Source organism: Myodes glareolus, chromosome X (genome assembly GCF_982192425.1).
Source record: "Myodes glareolus chromosome X, mMyoGla1.1, whole genome shotgun sequence".
NCBI classification, from domain to species: domain Eukaryota; kingdom Metazoa; phylum Chordata; class Mammalia; order Rodentia; family Cricetidae; genus Myodes; species Myodes glareolus.
Genome location: NC_142053.1, coordinates 72,565,474 through 72,587,079, shown reverse-complemented (window position 1 = coordinate 72,587,079; position 21,606 = coordinate 72,565,474). Strand labels below are relative to the sequence as shown.

The 21,606-nt window shown below is 34.3% G+C and overlaps 1 protein-coding gene across 1 annotated transcript in view; it reads right to left on the bottom strand.

Annotated features, from left to right (window-relative positions):
• Positions 1 to 208: 208 nt before the first annotated feature.
• The window catches only part of Hdx (highly divergent homeobox), a 123,541-nt gene continuing 102,143 nt past the window's right edge, over positions 209 to 21,606 (bottom strand). The window contains exons 7-10 of the mRNA XM_048418029.3: positions 18,982 to 19,061; positions 14,762 to 14,845; positions 9,390 to 9,512; positions 209 to 4,583 (exon numbers count right to left, since the gene is read on the bottom strand). Of these exons, the coding sequence (XP_048273986.1) occupies positions 4,458 to 4,583; positions 9,390 to 9,512; positions 14,762 to 14,845; positions 18,982 to 19,061 (413 nt within the window). The 3' untranslated portion in view covers positions 209 to 4,457. The remainder of the gene's footprint in view (positions 4,584 to 9,389; positions 9,513 to 14,761; positions 14,846 to 18,981; positions 19,062 to 21,606) is intronic.

Here is a 21,606-nt window from a genome sequence, read left to right as displayed (position 1 = left end):
GGTTCTGACTTTGTACTTATCTACATAAAGCTCATTAGAATGATATGCATGTGAGCTTGAGATGTTAAGCAAATTTTCGCTTAAATATTCTGTGAAATCCAAACACCTTATTGTTTCTCTCCTTTTTAGAACCTTATTTGAGAAAAAAAATAATTCACTTTTAAGAAGAAAAGCACAATGCAAAGAAAAATGAACCTTAAAGGAGGTCTGTTAGTTGGAAATCATTTATTGACTCTATAAAAGTTTAAATAAAAACTCTACAAAAATTCACATTACAATCTGATATGGTTTTAAAGAGATAATATGCTTCAGAGGTAGTACCAGTAAAATGGGATGCAGGATTGCTAGAAGGGATTACTCAGTATGTTAATGCAAAATAAAATTTCAATGAGGAACAATATATACCCCGTATACAATTTAATGAAACAATCATAATTATATCAACATGAAAATATTTCTTTTTTCTTTCCCCCTTGGCAAATGTGTTCTTAATAAAGATTTGTTTATGTCAACTGCAGGTTCACAAGTTAGTAGGCTATTTCATTAGAGTATTACAAAGCATAGCTTGGTGACGGGCGTGGCACAGTGATATCTGTTAAGGTTAACACAACTTCAGAAAGAAATTAACTATCAGTTTGATACACAGCAATGGTAACTCTTCAAAGAACAATACTTTTTTTTAATTTTGGGAATTTGAATAAAAAGAAAATTGACTATAAGGTCACACCATTCCTGGCATTTTATCACTACCTCATGGATAAAAGGCAGCAGATAAAGATTTTAGAATTTCTTTCAAAGGTGATTACAACCAGGCTAAGAGCAGGGGCTGACCCCCCCCAAAGGAAGCTAGTCATTTTTATCATCCAGTGTCTGTTTATATCTACCACTTAGCTCTTCTCTTACAAACTGATAAGACTGCCTAATATAAGGGCCTTAAAAGTAGATGTTTCTGTCTTTGCAAAAATGAACTCTTGGTCATCTTTTGAGGTCTGGGTATTAACTGTATACTGAACACAGGATATGACTGGGCCAGAGCCGTTTATCTCCAATAGTAACAAACATTTCTATCACTGATTACAGTTGCAGTGTAAAAGTCCTGTTGATAGTTGACCTTACAATAAAACATCCCCCAGGTTCTCTAAACAGGCCAATTTTCCTTTAACATTTTCTTTGCATGTGTTAATTTTCCTATTCTCCAGGGCAACTGCAATTCTCATTTTCTTCTAACTAATTTTAGCTTGGTTGAGTGAGGAAGGTGCCTTCTTTTTGTTGTTATTGTTGTTTCAGGGTTTGTTTTTAACTCACATTTTAGAAAGTAAGTGCTCTCAGATATACATTATGTGCTTACAAATTGCTTAGTATCCTAAGCTTAAAGTAAACATTTAAATGCATTTCAGTAGGAAAAAAAAACATTTACATTTGCTTCTCTGAATGATACTTCTGATAGTATAATATGCTCTAATATTGTCAAAGCCCTAAAGAAAGAAATACTACTTAGTTGATTTTCACTGTGATCCACAGATACATTCATGAAAACAGTCAAAAAGTCATTTTTCTTGTTTTAAAAAAATCTCAAAACCAAACATGTACATGAAAAATGTATGTGAAATATGTTTCCATTATAGTAGCTTCATATTTGTCCTCCTGAAGTACTTGGGATTGAACCTGAAGCCCTGTGCAAGTGTCAAGCTAGCTCCCCAGTTTTATAATAGTATTTTTTAATACTTGATCTTCTTCAAAGTGTGTGTTATGTATTCAATCTGCCAAAATATGGTTGTTTTTTCCACTGCTGCAACTATTTCCTCTGGGTACGGCCATAGAATATCCCAATTAATATTTTTAAATGTTTTAATTCCTATGTTCATAAAAGATATAATTCTGTGGCTGAGAGGAAAACACTAGGATAAAAGTAGTCCTAAGTGGACTGTTAGGACATATAGCTTCTAGGTTAATGAAACTTTAGGAATAAAAGTATAATTTATGTGTCTTCCCAAAATTATAGATATACCATTCTTTCTAAGTATCAAATCTATTAAAAATTTTAAATCAGTTACAACTGATAGTTGAACATTTTTTATTAATATCCATGAAAAGGTTGATAGGGAAACATTTCTTTGTATTTTGAAGTCCAGCTTTTCTCAGCCTACCCAATGTGAGGTATCAGTGTTGTGCCATTGTACTTAGCTGAAATCATTCTTTTTGTAATCCATAGATTGATAAGAAATCCACTGTCTGATTCAGTGTCTTTTCTATAGTAAGAGCGCCATGAATGTTTTCTTTTATTTAGTGACAAATCTTTAAGTGTAAAAAATAAAATTATGAATTGTTAAAGCACATAGGAAAGACTCACTCTGCAATGACGACCGACTAAGAAGAGTTTTAAACTCAAGCAGTTTAAGTTTAAAGACAAACTCAACCATACTGAAGAAGACTGTAGTAGAGATTTGAGACTAGAAATTTGCTCACAATAGGAACTCATGGAGTATAACCATAGCACATCCAACCCCAGAAATTTGTTCATATGAAAAGAAATAGAATGGTGAAGCTAAAAGAAACTGAAAAGAATCTAATGGTGAAATATAGCTGTCATCCTAGAGTTTCAGAAACGGAAGCAGGAGCAGCAGGATTCAAAGCATCCTCAGCTACATTGGGAATTAAAGGCTGGCCTGGGCTACAGGAGACCTTGTCTAAATCCTCCATATCACAAAATAATGGTTTCTGTATTTTTTTGTATACGGGGGGGGGGGCGGACTTTTTATCTCCTGGATTAACTTATGTGACTGAAAAACTTAACCAGAATGTTTGAGGTTCTGTTGCTCAATGGTCTTTTCCCTGAATGGAATTTGATTTGTCAGCAAGGAATACCAAAAGTTGTTTGCAAAGAACCACATGACCATCAGCTAAAGGGCATGTAGCTGACTACTGAGATATTTCTGCTGACAAAGAAGCCATGGAAGCTGTGTGGAAGCAATGTGAAATCAAATAGTTGATAAACTGAACGACCATCAATGAACTTTACTTGTACATATTGGGGAGAAGGGACATTTCTAAATTAAAGGCATTTGTGACTGCCTTTCTGCATTCCTAAATTGGTATCAGCGAATACTGAGATCAGAATTAGTCACAGTTACAAAACTTAAAAACATCTAAAGCTTGACAACTAGAACAGTTATCTAGCTGCTTCACTCATCTTTCAGGATTAGATAATAATTCAATCATGTAATTTAGTTCCACAAACCAGGTCACAAATATATGACAGTGAGCTTAGGGAGAAACTAGTATTTTCCTATTTACGAATCTTAGTATTCCCATCTGGTATTCTGGAAGGAAAGATCTGCAAAGAGATGTCTATAGTGTGCTACCATCTGGTTCCTACTAACAGTAACAACTGGGTGTTCATAGAATAGCATCCAGGAAATTCAGAGGGCTTTAATTTACAATCAAAGTAGTATAACTCTTTTTGATATTGTTGTTGGCTGATGGCTCTGTACAGGCCTCATATGGAAGTGAGGTAAATTTTGTGGCAAAGTTGTGTGACTAGAATACAAAAGAAAACCAATATCAGTGGCATACTTTGATTTCCTGCTTCACAAAATTCATGCTGTGAAAGAATATTATGAAATTATTGGTAAGCTTGAAGTATTTGTGCAATATTTTCTCTAACTGACTTACATAAATTTACTATATAGTAGATTGCAAATCATTAATACTGATCATTTTCAGTATGCAAGAATTGAGATTAAAACTGTCTTTTATAAAATACCGTTTTGGTATACTTAAATGTTTTGGCTTTTGTTGGTGAATTTACTTTCCAGAGTATTTTCCACTCTCCCCAGTTTTAGGGTTAGACAGAAGAATACCAAAAACTCAAATTACATTCTAGAAATTGCTTCAATTTCTAACCATTATCTTAGGTCAAATTCTCATAGGAGTTGAAAATAAATCCCAGAATTCATCTAGGTTAAACATACATTTAGGTTTTGTTTTTTAATTTTCAGCCCACTTTCCTGAGTACAAATGTATATGGATGAGAAGAAAATGAGAGGAGAAGGAAACTGCAATGGCTACAAAAGTAAGACTAATAAAGCTTTAGCAACCCAGTAATGTTGAAATATGATTATTTTTATGTCTCTGGTTGAAACTACTACTAAGATTCTTCTTAAAGAATAAGCAAAAAATCTTTCGAAAATCAGATATAATAGATTTCATGGCTGAATTGCTTAAAATTAAATATATTTTTTCTAGGATTTTGTAGAAGTTTTAAAAACACATTTCAAGTATTTTTACATTTGACATGCATTTTTATTGTAGCCATTATTTCTTGTCCTTCCTTCACAGAATATGCCTGTTTTAACAATGTGTTTTTCCAGTTGAAGATTATTGGGGAAAAATATAGTTATCTTGAAATGCACACCTGTTAGGCAACCAACAGAATACATCATATCCCCCACCCCCAATCACAAACTGTCCGAGGCATTTTTCTCTGATAACGAAGACACACTGTATGAGGTATCATCAGGATCCGGTGAGGCGTGACTGAAATCCATCTCTTCTAATTCAGGAGGTAAATCTGACAGCAGTGCCTTATCAGAAAAAAATCAATTGTTTTGGATTAGTATGCAGACAGATATTTTTCCAACTTTATGTTAATAGTTGTAATTCTCTTGTTTTAATTTACTCCTATGTATTTAAAGAAACATCTATTTATTTATTTAGGTTAATTCAGTGTATTTATAAAATGAAAAGTCCTATCAAAATACTTTTCAGGAACACTTATTTTTAAGGATCTTACGCAATTAATTCCTTATCTAAAACAGTAAGTTTTCGCATAATGCTATGAAAGAACTAAATATTAGATGCCAAGTATGTGGACTATGTGGATTAGAATCTTAAACAAAGGAGAAATCAAGAGGGAAATGAGCATGCATTCTGGTGAGACCTGCAGTCGTCAGAGTGGTTCAGAGTGGCATGGGTGACGCCATAAGCAACTATCCCAAACCAAGGATTTTTTTAACCAAAGGCTTTTAAACGGTTGCAGTAAGTGGTTTTCATACTAGTTTTGTGTGTTCACTGCTCACTGCTAAAGGGCTTTAAAATTTCATTCTTTAATTAAAAGTCATGCCTAGCTATATTATCTTTTAATGAAACCACATTTCAACAAAGATCTATTTTGTTCTTTGTTAAAAGAATGAATTTAGCAATTGGGGGGAAACTCTTCTATTGCACTTTAGATAAAAGTTTAACAATTTGAAACAATCATGTGAGATTTTTGTTTGTTTTTTTTTTCTTAGACTATGTCCATATAGGTGACGAAGCACCTAGCAGGGTATGTTCAATATAGGATTATGGCTGTTGTAACAAAGTATCTATCTTCTCATTTCCTTGCTGTGACAATTAGGATATGCCAACATTCTTGAGCTAGGCTTGGCCATGTTCTAATTGTTCCATCTGTATTTGTAGAACATGTATCTACACTGGAGAAATAAACAGTCAAGATTTATGTGCTTGACAGTGCTCATGCCCATTTAACTTTAAGATATCAAAAGTAAAACAGCATAGTCTGTCTGGAAAATTTTCAATAGCATTACTTGTTTCATGGGTTTTGGGAGTATTAGTAAAAAAGAACCAAGGCAATACTAACAAATGTAAGCTGGCCATTGTCCAATTAAGGAAGGAAAAGACGGGGTATGCTGGGGAAAAATACACTGACAAAATAAGACATGATTCTTCTCAATAAAATAGTGAGTTACACATTCTTTAATTTTTGCCTTGCAGCACACAAATGACAAGAAAACATTTTATTTTTTGTCAGGCTATGCAATGAATAACTTATATGTGGAGAAAGTTATTATTTATTTTGTACCACTAAATTACCCATAGATTTCTTGCTGAAACTAAGTGCACTTCCATATGAACGTACCATAAAGATACCACATGCTTTCTGAGGTACTAAGCTACAGTAATATGGCACACGCCATTTTCTACTAGAACAGTAAGCTACTGCTGATCCAGTTCAGGCACAATGGGGCCTTTGCTAATGTTGGCTGTTCAGAATGTGAGTGGGTACATCAATCAGTAGATTGAGCTTGCTCTACAGATTTGAACATACCATATTAAGAATGGAAAGGGGTTCAAATTGTCACTCATTGACCATGAGCTTTGCATATGGGAAAGTCAAGTGGATTAGAAAATTTCATACTGTAAATTCAAGAGGAGAGATGTGCAAACTGGAAAAACATTGCTATTTTTTTCTTTGTTGTATTGCATATAGTTGACTGACTAAAATAAGAATAGAATTTAAAACGTTCAATAAATGAGGTAGTTCATAACATTATTGATGCATAGATTCCACCTCAAAATTCTTTCAATATCTTACTGAACTGCAATATCGTGGCATTAAACAAGTCTCTGCTGATGATTAGAATTGCCTTTTTCACAGAGATATAAGTAAGCACAATTAAATTTCCTCTATTCTCCCATCCCCCGTGTAGCAGATTGAACCCAGGATCTAATTTACTCTGGAAAAAACACTCTGACAATGACTCACTTCTACAGCCTCAATATTTTTTATTATATGTTCCTCATCAGTAACAACTATTTTCAAGGTCTGACCAAGTGCCATTTTTTCCCAAGAGATCATTAACACTTTCCCCAAATATACGCTCAGTGTCTGTAATACTTATTCTAGGCTGTAAGATGTGAATGTAAAATTGATAATCATCCTTATCCTCCTTGCAGAGTGGAGAAATTGAAGTTTAAGAAAGGCAATCGATCTGGCTAGGATCACACAGTGAATTATCAGGGGAAGAAAGACTATAACTAATGACTTAGAGCAATGTTGGCAACATTATCTGGATGTTAAAATGGCTATTATTGATTTAAAAAAGACAACCTTTAGGTAATCTAATGTTTCAGTAAGAAAGCACCATATCTATTTTTTAAACCCTGGACTTCTTTATTTGGGCAAAATAGTACCTAGATCGCTCATCTCATTCAACTTATCCATGTCAAGATTAATGAAAGAAATACTGTATATTTTTTAAAAATAAGAAAGTAATGGCAAATCTCTCTGTTTTACTAGGTCGAATATAATATATTTCCAGTAATAAACTTCTGAATATTTCAAAGCTTGAACATTATTAGCTTAAGAGAAAACTTGGATTACTTTTGTGAATCACTACTAGTATCATATATGTAATCGTAAGTATAAATCATTAGTTTTCTGTGTTAGAGGCAGAGTTCAGGCTGTACACATGACCTTTCTGCTTTAAATTTCCAAGTAATTACAGGTGTGTATCATCACCATACCCAGTGTTATTTATGCTTAGGGAATGTATTTTAAAAATCATTATACTCAATCTTGAGCATCAAAAAAAATCACAGGTACTATTTAAGCTGCTGATTCTATAGGCTGTGGCATTTAGTGTTATTTTTGTATCATTCTCTACTTTAGCCCACACTGTGTTCATGTCTTACTTCAGTAGTCTTTTATCAGAAGAAAACTAGAAAAGGAAAAACAAATGCATGTTAGTTACTTTTCTTATTTGTTAGTAATCATTGGGAAAGACAAGATCTCCTATGTGAATTGGGAGCATGGGGACCTTGGGGGAGGATTGAAGGAGAGGGAAGAGGCAGGGAGGGGCACAGAGAAAAATGTAGAGCTCAAGAAAGAACCAAAGCAAAACTGAAGTTAGAACTAGATAGTCAGTTTATGAGCTATTTTCAGATGTCAAGAAACAAAGGCATTTACTAGTTAACTGGTTATGGAAGTGAATTCAAAATTGATATTAGATTTTTCAGAGAAAAAAAACTTCTAAAGTTGGAGCTGTTTGTTTGTGTGTGTGTGTGTGTGTGTGTGTGTGTGTGTGTGTGTGTGTGTGTGTATGGTATGTGTTCTACAGTTATTTGAAATCTATGATTCTATTGAAATTGTGTTCAATACTATTCCTCTTATTCATTTAAAAATCTGTGTTTTAGGTTCATATAAGTCAAACATATTTTTTTTTTTGCTGTCCTTTGCTTGTTTTAAGGTAAGGTCTTAGTTTATCGCCAAGCGGAACTCGAACTCACAACAGTTCCACTACCTAAGTTTCACTAGTGCTTGAGGGATGGCATAAGTCACACTACCTAGCCTATTTACAAATTTTCAATATGCCTTGAAATGTGCAAACCATGCATGATAAAGCAATACACTTAAATAAAGTTATCCAAGGCAAGTAAAGTCTTTCGTATTGTGCTCTCCATGTATCATCAGAGTTGAAAGAGTAAAATTCATAAATGTGAGCAAATAGTACTCATGCTGGCTTTAGTCCCATGAATGGACTCTCCTATTTTAAATTTTGTAGCTCAGTATATCAGTTATATATATATGGAGACCTTGTTCTTTGTAAGAAAGGAGAATTATGGGATGTTCAGACATTAACGTTTTCCCTGGAAATGTCGGAGACAGGCTATATATGTATAACCTTCTTGGAGTATAAGACATCAGTGATTTTATTTTTGACAATTTTTGCTGAATAAAATCTTCTAAGATTATTTACTAAATTATAGTTACCTGTATCTCATACTACTCACATAGAACTTTTCTTATAAGGAATTAGCCTAGTGATAAATAACTTTGCAGCAAATTTGGCATCATTTTGTGTTAAACATAATATTTTATATTAGGCTAAATGAATGTATATATATCAGGTTTTTCTTGAGACTATATTTATATAGTCTTGAAACTATACATCAAGCTTTTCTTGAGACTACATGTATATATAGAAAAACCTGAGGGTTAAATGCAATTTGGAAGGAATCTATAAACAAATATCCATAGCAAAAACAAGCCATTTCATTTTTGGAGTGGAGGTCTCAAACATTTTTACTTACATTGCAAAATATTATACACTATGGTCACAAAGAATTTCACAAATAATTTTATGCTTTCTTGGTGAGAAGCAACACATCATAGAACAGACTGTCCAAACACTTGTGAGCTCCAGCAGCTGCTACTGGATAAAGAAATACCTACATTTTTATTCAGAAAAAGTTTCCCAAACATGCTATCTGCTTATGGGTTGAGATAGCTCCATCTCTACAACATTTTTGAGGAATTCTTTTAAATAAATTTTAAAATTTGTTTTTTTCAACTTAAAGGTTGTTCTGAAATTAAGAAAATATTCTAATTAGCTATTTTGACTTTGTACCTCTATTAGTATATAAAAAACTCTGAACACCTATTCTTAAGAAAACTGTGTTTTAAAAGATCATAAAAAGAACCATTTGCTCCATGAAACTCCAAGCCCGAATGGAGAATACAAGTGAAGAGATATGAAGTGTCCAAATATGACATGCCATTTTTCAACTTGACACATTGTGGCTTACTGGTCTCTCACGGGACTTACCTGCTGTTGTTCCTTATCATCAGTTTTCATAGCCAGAATCAGGTTTCTAACAAAAGTCTGAAGCTTAAAGTACTTTTGTTTTTGAATCTCAAGCTCATTTTCAATGAATCTGACTTCTTCATTCTAAAGGAGAAAACAGCAAACAATAAAATTACCCCATGTAAACTCAAGCCTCTGTGTGTTTGATGAATAAGAAAACGAAAAAGCAATCAGAGTAAAGAAACAATAAAGAAAAGCAATTTTAACCATAAAAGAATATAAAATACAGCTATAAAATACAGCGGGAAATTATCCTGGTATTCAAAGGTTGCCGTTTAAACAAACCATCAATAGAAAACAATTTACAAATAGATTCCAGGAAGAGAAAAACAAGAAAGACTTATCTTCTTGGAAACAACTTTCCTATATCAAACTCAATTAGAAGATGCGAGTCACTGGTGACCGGCCTTAATGTGTGATAACTTCCGGTCTTCTATCTGCTTGTGGATGCAATGTGACCAAACACCTCACACTTCTGCCCTCATACCTTTCTTGCCCTAAGAGGCTGGATTCCTTTGAACTTGGAAAGTTCCCAAACAAAACCTTCCGTTAAATTGCTTCTTGTCTGGTATTTGACTACAGCAATGAGAAAAGTAATTGAACCATCAATGAATAAAAATATTGTCAAATTCATTTAATTGTACATTAAATTTAAGAGGTGAATTTCACTGTGGAGACTTTTTTACTATTTGGAAGTTATGTAATATAGTACATGGATTAAATAAAAGCATACAAAATATCTCTAATAATAATTATAACAACATTAATAAAATTTAAGCTGGATATTGTGGTACATTCCTAGTAATACCAGTACTCAAGAGTTTGAAGACAGCTTGGGATACATACTGAGATGCTGACTCAAATCCCAACCAAACAAAAGAAACTTAATTCCTTTCATCTAATAGAAGCTTGGCACCATTTGCCCATCAATCATCTCTCAATCCTTTCACCATGCAGCCTTGGGTGGCCACCATTCTATTCTGTTTCTTTGAGTTCAATTGTTTTACATTCCAAATATAAGTGAAAAAATGTCATACTTATGTTTCTGTACCTGGCCTATTTCACTTCTAAAATTCTATTTATGCTTCCACAGATGGCAAATAATTACTTTTGTTTAATAGTATATGTGAAGAAGATTATAAATAATGTACATTCTCACAATCATTGAAAAGGCAAAACTTAAGGTTCTTACCATAGAAAATAAGTATTTGAAGTGATGGATATGTTAATTAGGTTGATTTAATTGTTTTTCATTGTATTCATATATCATACCATAACCTTGTACCTCATGAATATATAAAGCTACAATTTGCCAATTTACAATTGAAATATACATTATGAAAAAATAAAAGTAAATAAAACCAAACATCAATCAGTCTCCTTGACAAGAACTGTAGAAGTGGACAGAGTCTTCTTTCTACTGGAGACCTGGTCTCAGAGTACAGGACGACTTTAAACAGCATTTGTTCCAAAAGTTTCCTAAAGATATATTAAAATTAGTTGATTGTATGGGTATTTTAGAATTTCGGTCAAGTGGATGTTGTGGTACTAATCACATCCAATCTGTGAACATGTTTACTATATCACTTATTAGCTCAATTTAAACCTTAATTTATGTGATGAAACTGCTTCCTTCCAGACCACTTAATAAATGAAACATCTGTCCGAGTGAAATTTCTCTTCAGTCACTAACACAACTAAGTTAAAATTAAACATTCTAAAGAAATTCAATATGCTTCTGCCATGATATGGTTTTACTTTTATTAAAAGTCATTGTCAGAGATTTGTATTAATAAAATGCTGACCAGAAAATGACTTTCTCCTATTTTGTTTGCTTCATATTTGATGCACATATATGTGGTACATGTATGTGTGGTATGTGTGTGCACATATGCATGTGTGAGTCTTTCTTTCTCACTCTGTGTGTGTGTGAATGGGTGTATGTGTGTGCATGCATGCGTATAAGTCAGAGGTTGCTATCAAGTATTTTCTTCAGTTGCTCTCCAACTTCTTTTCTGAAACAGGGTCTCTCGCTGAACCTGAAGCCCGCTACTTCCGCTAGGTCCAGTTAGCCCTTGGTCTCTGCCTCTCCAGCACTGGGCTTCCAAGTAGGCTTCACAGGCCAAGCTTTTCACATGGGTGTTGGAAATGCAAACTCGGGTCTGCATGCTTGCTTAGCAAGCGCTTTACCAATTCAGCCATCTTTCCAGTCCTTATTTTGCTTTTGCTGTTGTTGAGGATTTTGAATTGTTATTTTCCTATTTCATTTTCTTTGAGACACAATCTCATATAACTAGGATATCCTTGAACTTGCTGTGCAGTTGAAGGTACCCTTGACTTCTGATCCTTCTGCCTCCACTTCCTAAGTTCTTGGTGTACAGGTGTGTACCAGCACACTAGGCAGAAAGCCATTTGAATACAGGCACTATCTATCATTATTTAGTGGCAACTCATTTGCATTCGGTCTGCCTGAGCTGTACTCATAGTCCATCAGAAAACATTTTAGAAACATTAGTTCATATTTGCAAAAGTCACGAAAGCATCTTTTCATATGAGGATCTCTAATTTTTCATGCAAATATTTCCCTTCTTCAGTATTTATGAAATGTTTGAAAAGCATAAACAACTTTAAGATAATTTAATATTGTAGACATTTTCTTCTCAGAAGTGCTTTTTGCAAGCCTATTAAATGCTTCCTAGATTACAGGCAGTAATTTATGTGTGCGTTAGAGATTTTCTTAAGTCAATGGAGTACTTAGGAAAGCAACTAATAAGACAATAGCAGACACCGACTTTTACAAAATAAGGCCTAGTTTATTTTTGCTAAAAAACCTTCCCCACACTCCCAGCAAACTGCTTATAATTTTGCAAGATGATTGCTGTGAGACACAAGGTTGAAATATGCCAGGGCTTTGATCTCTGGGAAGGCTATTAACAGCTACCATGCCTGATGTCCTATTTTATGATATAGTTACTCATGCCACAGGTGTTGTGTCCATCAGCTTTTCCTCACAAGGATCTGGGATTAGTTGGAACCCCCAGAAATATGAATTTCTACCGATACATATCAATCAGAATGCTATAACATCTGAACTTTATATTAATAATATGCACTATAGAGAACATTCTTTTAGTTTGTTATAATAAATTTCAAACACAGAAGATTAATTCAATGTGGTAAATTTTAAAATGCTGGAGCTTCTCATACTAATTGAATTTATACAAATAAACACTTGGGAGACTATTAAAATTATTTCCAGAGACAAATTAATTTATTCAATTACTTTCTAAGCAACTGCTTACTAAACATCTATGTGCCAGGCTCCCCATCCAAGTAACACATAGGTGATTAAAATACATTTCTGCCTTCAAGAAACTTATTATGAATATACTTTAGAAATGAAAAAAAATAACTTTCACCCCTAAAGAAAGAACACTAGTGTGCCTATTTAAATAGAGTACAGCAACTTTATTCAAGGTATTAAATTTCTAAACTGATATGTTCTACAGCAATGTTCAAAATATGCAATGGCAACTCCAGGCACAAACTTCACAGATGGTAAATGGAAGCATTTGAAAATAATGTATAGATAAAAAGAATTTCGCTATATGTGTACAAATATTGAGAATTCAAGAAAAGATGCCTCAATGTGATAGAGGTGATTATGAAGAATGACCCATTATGGGATCCCTTGTTCCCACAATGGAAAACATTGGATTACTAAACTGTCCATTAGAGTTCAATGCAAGCCCTCACTGTCTATTTTGCTCTTCTCTTCCAGGTCTTTAGCTGCAAACTTTCTCAAGTGAACTTCCACCGAAAAGAGGAGAGGTCCTGGAAAAGAATCCTCTATGTCTCAGTCCAACCCTGTTTGACCTGTTCAGGAGTGCTAAGTGGGGCACACTTAGCAGCTGTGCAATCCAGTCCTCTCGCCTGCACTTTCCACAGTCCATGCCAAGCAGTGACCTGGTCTGCAAAGTCATTTTAATCCTGAACTCAGTAGTTAGAAGTATTATATGACCACAGGGGAGTTATTAGCATGATCTCTTCGAACTGAAAACCAGCAACTTTATAATTCAGCTAGTTGGGAATACAGTTTATTTTTATTGAAAATTTATTCATTTTTAAGTTAAGATCACATTATATATTCTAGGCTGGCCTTGAAATAACGGAGCTCCTCCTGCCTCAGACTGGTGAGTGCTGGGATAACAAGTAGGACCTACTATATCTACACATAAATGTAGTTTAAATATATAATTTTATTGTGTTCTTTGAGCACTCAGAAATAAATTTCAAGAGACAATTTCCCTCTGTGTCTATAACACTCAGTATTTTAAAGCTAGTAATGCTATGAAAATTAGGAAAACAAAATATACAATGGTCTAAAATTCAGTTAAACTAGTCTAAAACTGCAAGGATTTTTTTTTGATGAAAGTGAAAACTGTTTTCTAATTAAATGGTGGTCTTTGTTACCATCATAAGCTTTAAATTCTGATTATACTCCACAAAAAGAAACTTGGTATTTAGAAAGAAGCACTGTGTGCCAAAATTTCAGAAAGCCCAAAGTTTCCTAGCAAGATAGGCTGCTGAGTAACAAGGGGAGAACACTTGTACACAAAAAACAAATTGACAAACAGACTGATAGCTTATGTCAAAATTGAGTAAAAACAAAATTATGCGTGACACACTATCAGAGGGTGCCTTCCAATTTAGTAACAAGTGGCATTAAGAAAAGGTCATCTCTATTCATATTCACCCTGTATTTTCATTGGGAGTGTTTTTCAAATCCTTATAAAATGATATCAGGTATAATCTTAAAGACAGTCTTGGAAGAAACTGAAATCCAATATAAAATTAGCAATGGACACTGGATAAGAAAGTCTCCCATTTCCTATCATGTTCATGTTACTGTTGTGTTTATTTTGTTTGAGGCAGGGTCTTTCAATGTTGTCCAGACTGATTTTAAATTGCCAAGTTAAAGAGATGCTCCTGCCTCATCACCACATATACCTGGGACTTCATGTACACACCACCACCTCTCTCAGCTTTATCATAAATTCCACATTTACCCCCACTATGTGTTGTTCCCACTTGTTGAACACAATCAATGCCAATTTTTAAGCCAGTAAACACTTGTTTTTAAAAACCATAACAACCAAACAAGCCAGCAGTATTAAAATGTCCAACATTTTGACTAATTTTCAAGTTGCCTGAGATAATCAGGATAGAGGCCCAGATTTCCTAGTCTGTAAGATGGGAAAATCAGAGACACTATAAGTCTTTTCCACTCAATAGCTCCCATTAATGAGTTCAGAACTAGAAATTCCTTTTACCTTATAATCCAGGAGAGAATTCACTTGTTCTACCTCGGAATTGCTTATCATGTCACTTTCTTCATCATCGATAATTTCTATTTTCTGTAACAAAGGCAAATAAACTTTTACAAATATATATCAGATCACTACACACAATGTGTCCAACATACCTATTTAATATTTAGTTTTGGTGATAGAGAGATTTAGGTTATTTGGATTAAACCTTGATAATTGGCTTCTCAGTGTTTCACACAGGACGTGTCTGTGTTACCCCTTATGTCTTTAATTGGTGATTGATATAGCCCTTCTTGGATAAAGAACTAGTTTTTAATCTCCCCCCCACACACACACACAGTAGAAAGAGGTTCCTTTACTGTCTCAACATGACCCTTCCTTCTAATGAAAATGTCAACATATGGCATGTATCCCAAAGGAAAATACAAGGTCTAAAAATTCACATATTTAATGTGCTCCATTAGCTAGACAATTGAAGCAGGCATCTATGATAGAATGCTGAAAATTGCATGGGGATTTGTTTTCTTCATTGGACAGTAACAAAGAAAGCAAGGAGAGGACAGAGATAGAGAGAGGTTCCCCTAGCTTCAGAATTAAGGCACATCAAACAAAGCTTGTGAAGTATCTTGTATACTATAGATAATAAGTAAATATCTGTCAAAAGGTAAACAATACTTCTCAGTGCTGATTAAAAGAATGACCAATAAGCTCCAATCGGAAGGATAAAACAAATTATTTAATAAGAAAACCTTTTAAAAAATAAAGCAAAAAACCCAATAAAATCAGTTTAAATATTATCCTTTGCATGTAAAACAACGAAGTTAAGGAAAAACAAACTGCACCTTAAAACATTTAAACACTGCCAACCAAAAGTGAGGTTTAAAAAGATGGAAGATAAAGGTTCCCTCTGATCCTGACATCCTTGCTCACGTTCTCCCTCCTTCTCCTTTTCATTTGGACCTAGGGAGTTAAGTCCTGTGTTCCAATGTGGGTCTCTGTCTCTATCTCCATCCATCGCCAGATGAAGGTTCTGGCAGTCTTGTCTACTTCCAATATCCAGGAGGATAACTATATGATTTTCTTCAGGTTCATCTTCTTATTTAGCTTCTCTAGGATCACGAATTATAGGCTCAAAGACCTTTAATTATGGCTAGAATCCACTTATGAGTACATACTATATTCCTCTTTTTGGGTCTGGGTTACCTCACTCAGTAAAGCGTTTTCTATTTCCATCCATTTGCATGCAAAATTCAAGATGTCATTGTTTTTTACTGCTGAGTCAAACTCTAATGTGTATATGTTCCACACCTTTTTTAACCATTCTTCTATTGAGGGGCACCTAGGTTGTTTCCAGGTTCTGGCTATTACAAATAGTGCTGCTATGAACATAGTTGAACAAATGCTTTTGTAGTATGTTAGGGCATCTCTTGGGTATATTCCCAAGAGTGGAATTGCTGGGTCCTGAGGGAGGTTGACTCCCAGTTTCCTGAGAAACCGCCACACTGATTTCCACAGTGGCTGCACAAGTTTGCATTCCCACCAACAATGGATGAGTGTTCCCCTCACTCCACATCCCCTCCAGCATAGGCTATCATTGGTATTTTTGAGTTTGGCTATTCTGACAGGTGTAAGATGGTATCTCAAAGTGGTTTTGATTTGCATTTCCCTGATGGCTAAGGATGTTGAGCATGACCTTAAGTGTCTTTTGGCCATTCGAAGTTCTTTTGTTGATAATTCTCTGTTCAGTTCAGTACCCCATTTTTTAATTGGGTTAATTAGAGTTTTAGTGTCTAGTTTCTTGAGTTCTTTATATATTTTGGAGATCACACCTTTGTCTGATGAGGAGATTGAGACAGAGACCCACATTGGAGCACTGGACTGAGCTCCCATGGTCCAAATGAGGAGCAGAAGGAGGGAGAACATGAACAAGGAAGTCAGGACCGCAAGGAGTGCGTTCACCCACTGATACAAGGGGACTTATCTAATGAGAGCTCACCAAGGCCAGCTGGACTGGGACTGAACGAGCATATGATCAAACCGGATTCTCTGAATGTGACTGACATGGGGGCTGTCTGAGAAGCCATTGACAATGGCACTGGGACTTGTTTTGTCTGCATGTACTGGCTTTTTGGAATCCTAGTCTGTTTGGATGCTCACCTTCCTAGACCTGGAGGGAGGGAGGAGGAACTTGAACTTCCCACAGGGCAGGAAACCCTGACTGCTCTTAGGACTGGAGAGGGAGGAGGAGGGGGAGTAGGGGGAGTGGGAGAGTATTGGGAGGAGGGGAGGAAGTGGAAATTTTTATAAATTAATAAAAAACAAATGAAGAAAAAAAGATGGAAGATAAACCAGATTTAGTCAGTAGTCAGTATTTTAAGAACAAGCACATTAACAGCAGCATGTCGTAGGCAGAATATGAAATTAGACTTTCTACCTGGGAATATTTATTATATCTATCTTCCATATATATGATTAAAATATATGTGATTAAAAGTCACAAACAAACTTCGAATCATTGTACTTGATATACTGCTGCTGAGGATATGACACCATCACAGGGCTTCTGACCTGCTTTCTGTGAGTCAGGGACAGCTGCAGGGAAATTGCCTTCTACCACTGCGTGGAGATGCGTCTAATCCTTTGTTTTCTATTAGAATCAGGATAAAGTTGAGTCTTAATCATATCAGCCTTCTCTAGACTTTACACTTCATACTTTTTGTTCTAAGGTTTTTAGATTTGCTACCTGTTTGGATTGATTCTGGAAAAATGGAGGTAGGCATTTAAGTAAAGCCGCTGTATGGAGTTGTGCATATAAATGGGTCTTATATGTCTCTGGGATTTGTCATTCATGAATAATTGGGGGCACTCAAAAGTTACAGGCAGAGAAGATCAACCTTTGAAAGTCTGAAGTTTTGTCTCTGAAAATCAATTGTTCTTGAAAAATTAGGTGCCTAAGTGACTATGAGTCATACCATGCCACGACTTCATTTATTATTTTTAGTTGTCTGCTGCTGGGGAGATTCAATGTAGAGAAATTCAGGCTAGAAGTGAACGTATCTTTGGGGAAAAAGATATTTCAATTGTAAATACTTATTTATATTTAATACACTATAATTAAAATCTAGAGCAGAAGGAGATCTTTGGTAAGATTTAAAATATTAGGAGAGTTCACTGTGGAAAACAATGATTATAAGTCATTTGATAAAAAAAACCTGCCTTAAAATCAAACCTAATTTTTTAACATGCCTGTTGAATTAAAATTCAATGAAATGCAGCCCCAAACTCTATTTTAGATGTAGAAAACAATGCTAGATATTGTTGGTATTTAACAAATATGAGCCCAAATATTGTATGTGTTCTGCTTTTATTAAATAGATGTGTAGAATTATAGGGTCAAAGAAATAATGTCTGTGATAGAAGCTACAATAAATTATGATATCACAACTACTTTGGAACAGAAAAATCCATTATACGTGCGATTTTAAGGAAAATCATGCATAGAATATTGATTCAAAAGCAAAAATGAAAATGGAATGGAATTTCTCTTTGTGTATGACATTGTTTAATACTATCTTGATTTCTGTATCATTTTGTGGGGCCAAAATATAAACAAATTCTGCTAAAACAGCTGCTAAGGGAATATCACTATATGCTTACATTTTTTCCAATCCAGTTTAATCCACACACAGCCTGCTCCTGCTGCTATTCAAATTCTTAAAATATTATCTTTCTTTCTTTGCTGTGATTTTGAACGCAATTATCAGAGTCGAATTTAACCAGGGAAAAGAAAAGTTTCCAAATACAGTATAGATAGGTACAGTCTAAACAGATAAACTCTTCGATACAGCACTTGTACTAACAAAGGCTTCCTCCACAATCTCCACCTAAACTCCACTTCAATTCCGCCATCTGTCAAAATGAAATGAATCTGCTTCCTTATCAGTGTGTTTAAGAAAAATAACTTGTTATATGTAAAATAGGTCATATTTGAACTAAGTTTTAGGTTTTCATACTTGGAAATCTCCTAAAGTTAAAAAAATGAGAAAGTGTTTAAATTTTACTTATTGAGCACTGAAAGATATATTAAATTCATAGGGGAAAAGCTCTGCTTTAGTTTACAGAGTGAAACAAAACTTTATTCTGACAATACAGATGTTATCATCAACTGGCACAATGTTCTTAAAGTCCATCCTCTAACAAGGAAAGAATTTCAAACTACATACCACATTATCTGCAGATACTGCCTGGTGCTCTTCATCCTTCTGCGTCCTGGTCTCATCAGGGATGATGTCACTGGGCTCCTCTATAGAAAAAAAAGTGAAGATTTCATATCTTGTTTCTCAAAATTTTATTGAAGTTTTAAAATAGTACTTAAATAATGCCTCTTTTACCAAAAACATACACATGGCAAATCTATTACAAATGTGCTTTGTTGTGAATTTTATTCAAATCTGAGTAATGTATATTTTAGTTAGTAATGCGGATGGATAGAAATACAAGGATTATCATTATTCTTCTATTTCTAATAGAAAAGATGAGAGAAAATTCTAGCTTTAACAGTGGACAAGTACGGAAGCCATTCAAGTACTATGAAGTTGCTAAAAATAAAATAAAATGACCATGACCTACTAGCAAATGAAAAACTGAAAACTATAAGATCTATGATGTAGGTTTACATAATTTTGTATTTGTAAAAGAAAAAAGTAGGTTTTTAATGAATTAAAAAAGCATGATACCATTTGTGCTCGTATTTCCGTTATTGGGCCTGGATAGAATTATATATAACTATAATGGTTTTTAGTTTAATTTTTAAAATTTTGTTTAGTTAAACTCTTCTGTAACAGTACTCATTTTTGTTTTCTTTTCCTTCCTATTTTTTGTTGATAAGGTCTTATTACATAGCCCTGGCTGACAAAGACCTCAATGTAGACCATATTAACCTTAAAGTTTCAGCAATTTTCCCACTTCTGCAATCTAAGTGGTGAATTTACAGGCCTTTCCAGCACTCCTGGCTTTGCTCATTGTAATAAAACAGAAACAAAAATTTCTCAATAAATGGCATAAAATTACAAGGGTAGATTTCCAATTTTATAAAAATGCAGATTTATTTAAGTACTAGTATACACATGCTTACTGTTGTACATACTTGCACATATGCAAAACAAAAATACTTGCAAAAAATGCCCTTGCTCTTGTTTACACAGTTATTCACTAAGGAGTAAGAGTCCTTCCATTTCCATAGTACTTCCAAATATTTCCTAAAATGGAGATGCATTTTTTTGGATTAAATTCAATATTTTACAATAATAAAATAGAGAGAAATGATATTAATTCAGAGATCTAGTCTAATAAAAACTCTTTGTGATGAGCTACGGAAAGTGTCTGCTTCAAGGCCCGGGTGAGTGCATACATTACCCCTTAACCTCTTTATTTTATAGTACCCTCTCCCAGACGCTCTCAAAACAGAGTAGCAGTGCTTATCTCTGGGTCTCTCTTCTCTTCACAGCAATTTCATGGAGATTATTTGGATAAATACTAGTAAAATTCCTCAGATCTTAGGTAAACAACATTTTAATTCAATTTATAAAGCAGAACAAAAATTTTTATCAGCCCTCCTAAGATTTTCCTAGCCCATTCATTCCCACGTATAAACATGGAGAAGGATTAGGAGAAATTCACTTAAGAGAATTGCTTATGAGAATTCACGTGTATGCTATCCAAGAAAACTTCAGCAGAATCTTAATACAATGTTCTGTATAAATTCAATTTAACTTTCTTATCTCTACCATACATTTTAAATTAAATTTTATTGTATGTACTTGTGGCATATAACACAATATACATTTATATAGCAGAAAGACCACTACAATAAAACAAATGAACATATTTATCATTTCACAGTTTCCCATCCCCCAGGCAACAGCTGCTATCATCACATACTGAAAATCCTGAATGCACAATGCGTTATCATTAACCATGGTCTTCACGCTCTTATTCATCACACACACTGCAAGTTTGTCCCCTCTGAGCTGGATCTCCCTGTTCTCCCCTCCCCATTCAAAAATCCACTGTTGTATTATATTTGATTTATTTGACCTTCTTTGCCCTGCTATTTGCTGCAACACAGATGAACCCAGGGGATGTTAACTAAGTGAAATAAGCCAGACAGACAGAAAGAAAAAAATGGCATGATCTCATTTATTGGTGAAATGTAAGGCAAGTCAATTTAAATTTTTATAAAAACAATGAATCCTAGACAAAGAAAAGTTTACCTAGTCATTATTTAGACATTTCAAGTCACAGACATTTCGAGTCCTACATAATCAGTGGTGCAATGAAATGGAAAGAGGGAAATTTTTCATTAGCTTTAGCTGCAGATCTGATATTAGATATAGTGGTCTCAGAAGAAGGGTTATATTGCTCATCAACAAGATCATTACTGGTACTATTCCTTACAGGATTGCTATACACTTCTTCAGATTTACTCATAACTTTATATACAGTTCTGGTTCACTGACAGCTTATTTATGCATGGTTTGATTATTTTAGGAAATTTAAATAAAAGCTATTTTGAGGCTTCTGAAATAAGGAGGTGCTGAGTGATAAACTGAATAGGGATGCTTTCTTTTGCACATAGATACTTGCAGCATCAGCGAACGTTTAAGATCCAGACACTATCAATGTGTCTTGGTAATTCCTCAAAACAAGCTTTGCTAATTGAAAAATAAAAAATAGAGTTAATCAGTGAAACTCTAGAGGGCACCCTATGTGGTGCTCACACTAAGTAAACCATGGGGAGTTATCTTTTAATGCATGCACCATACACACTCCACATATTAAGATACAGT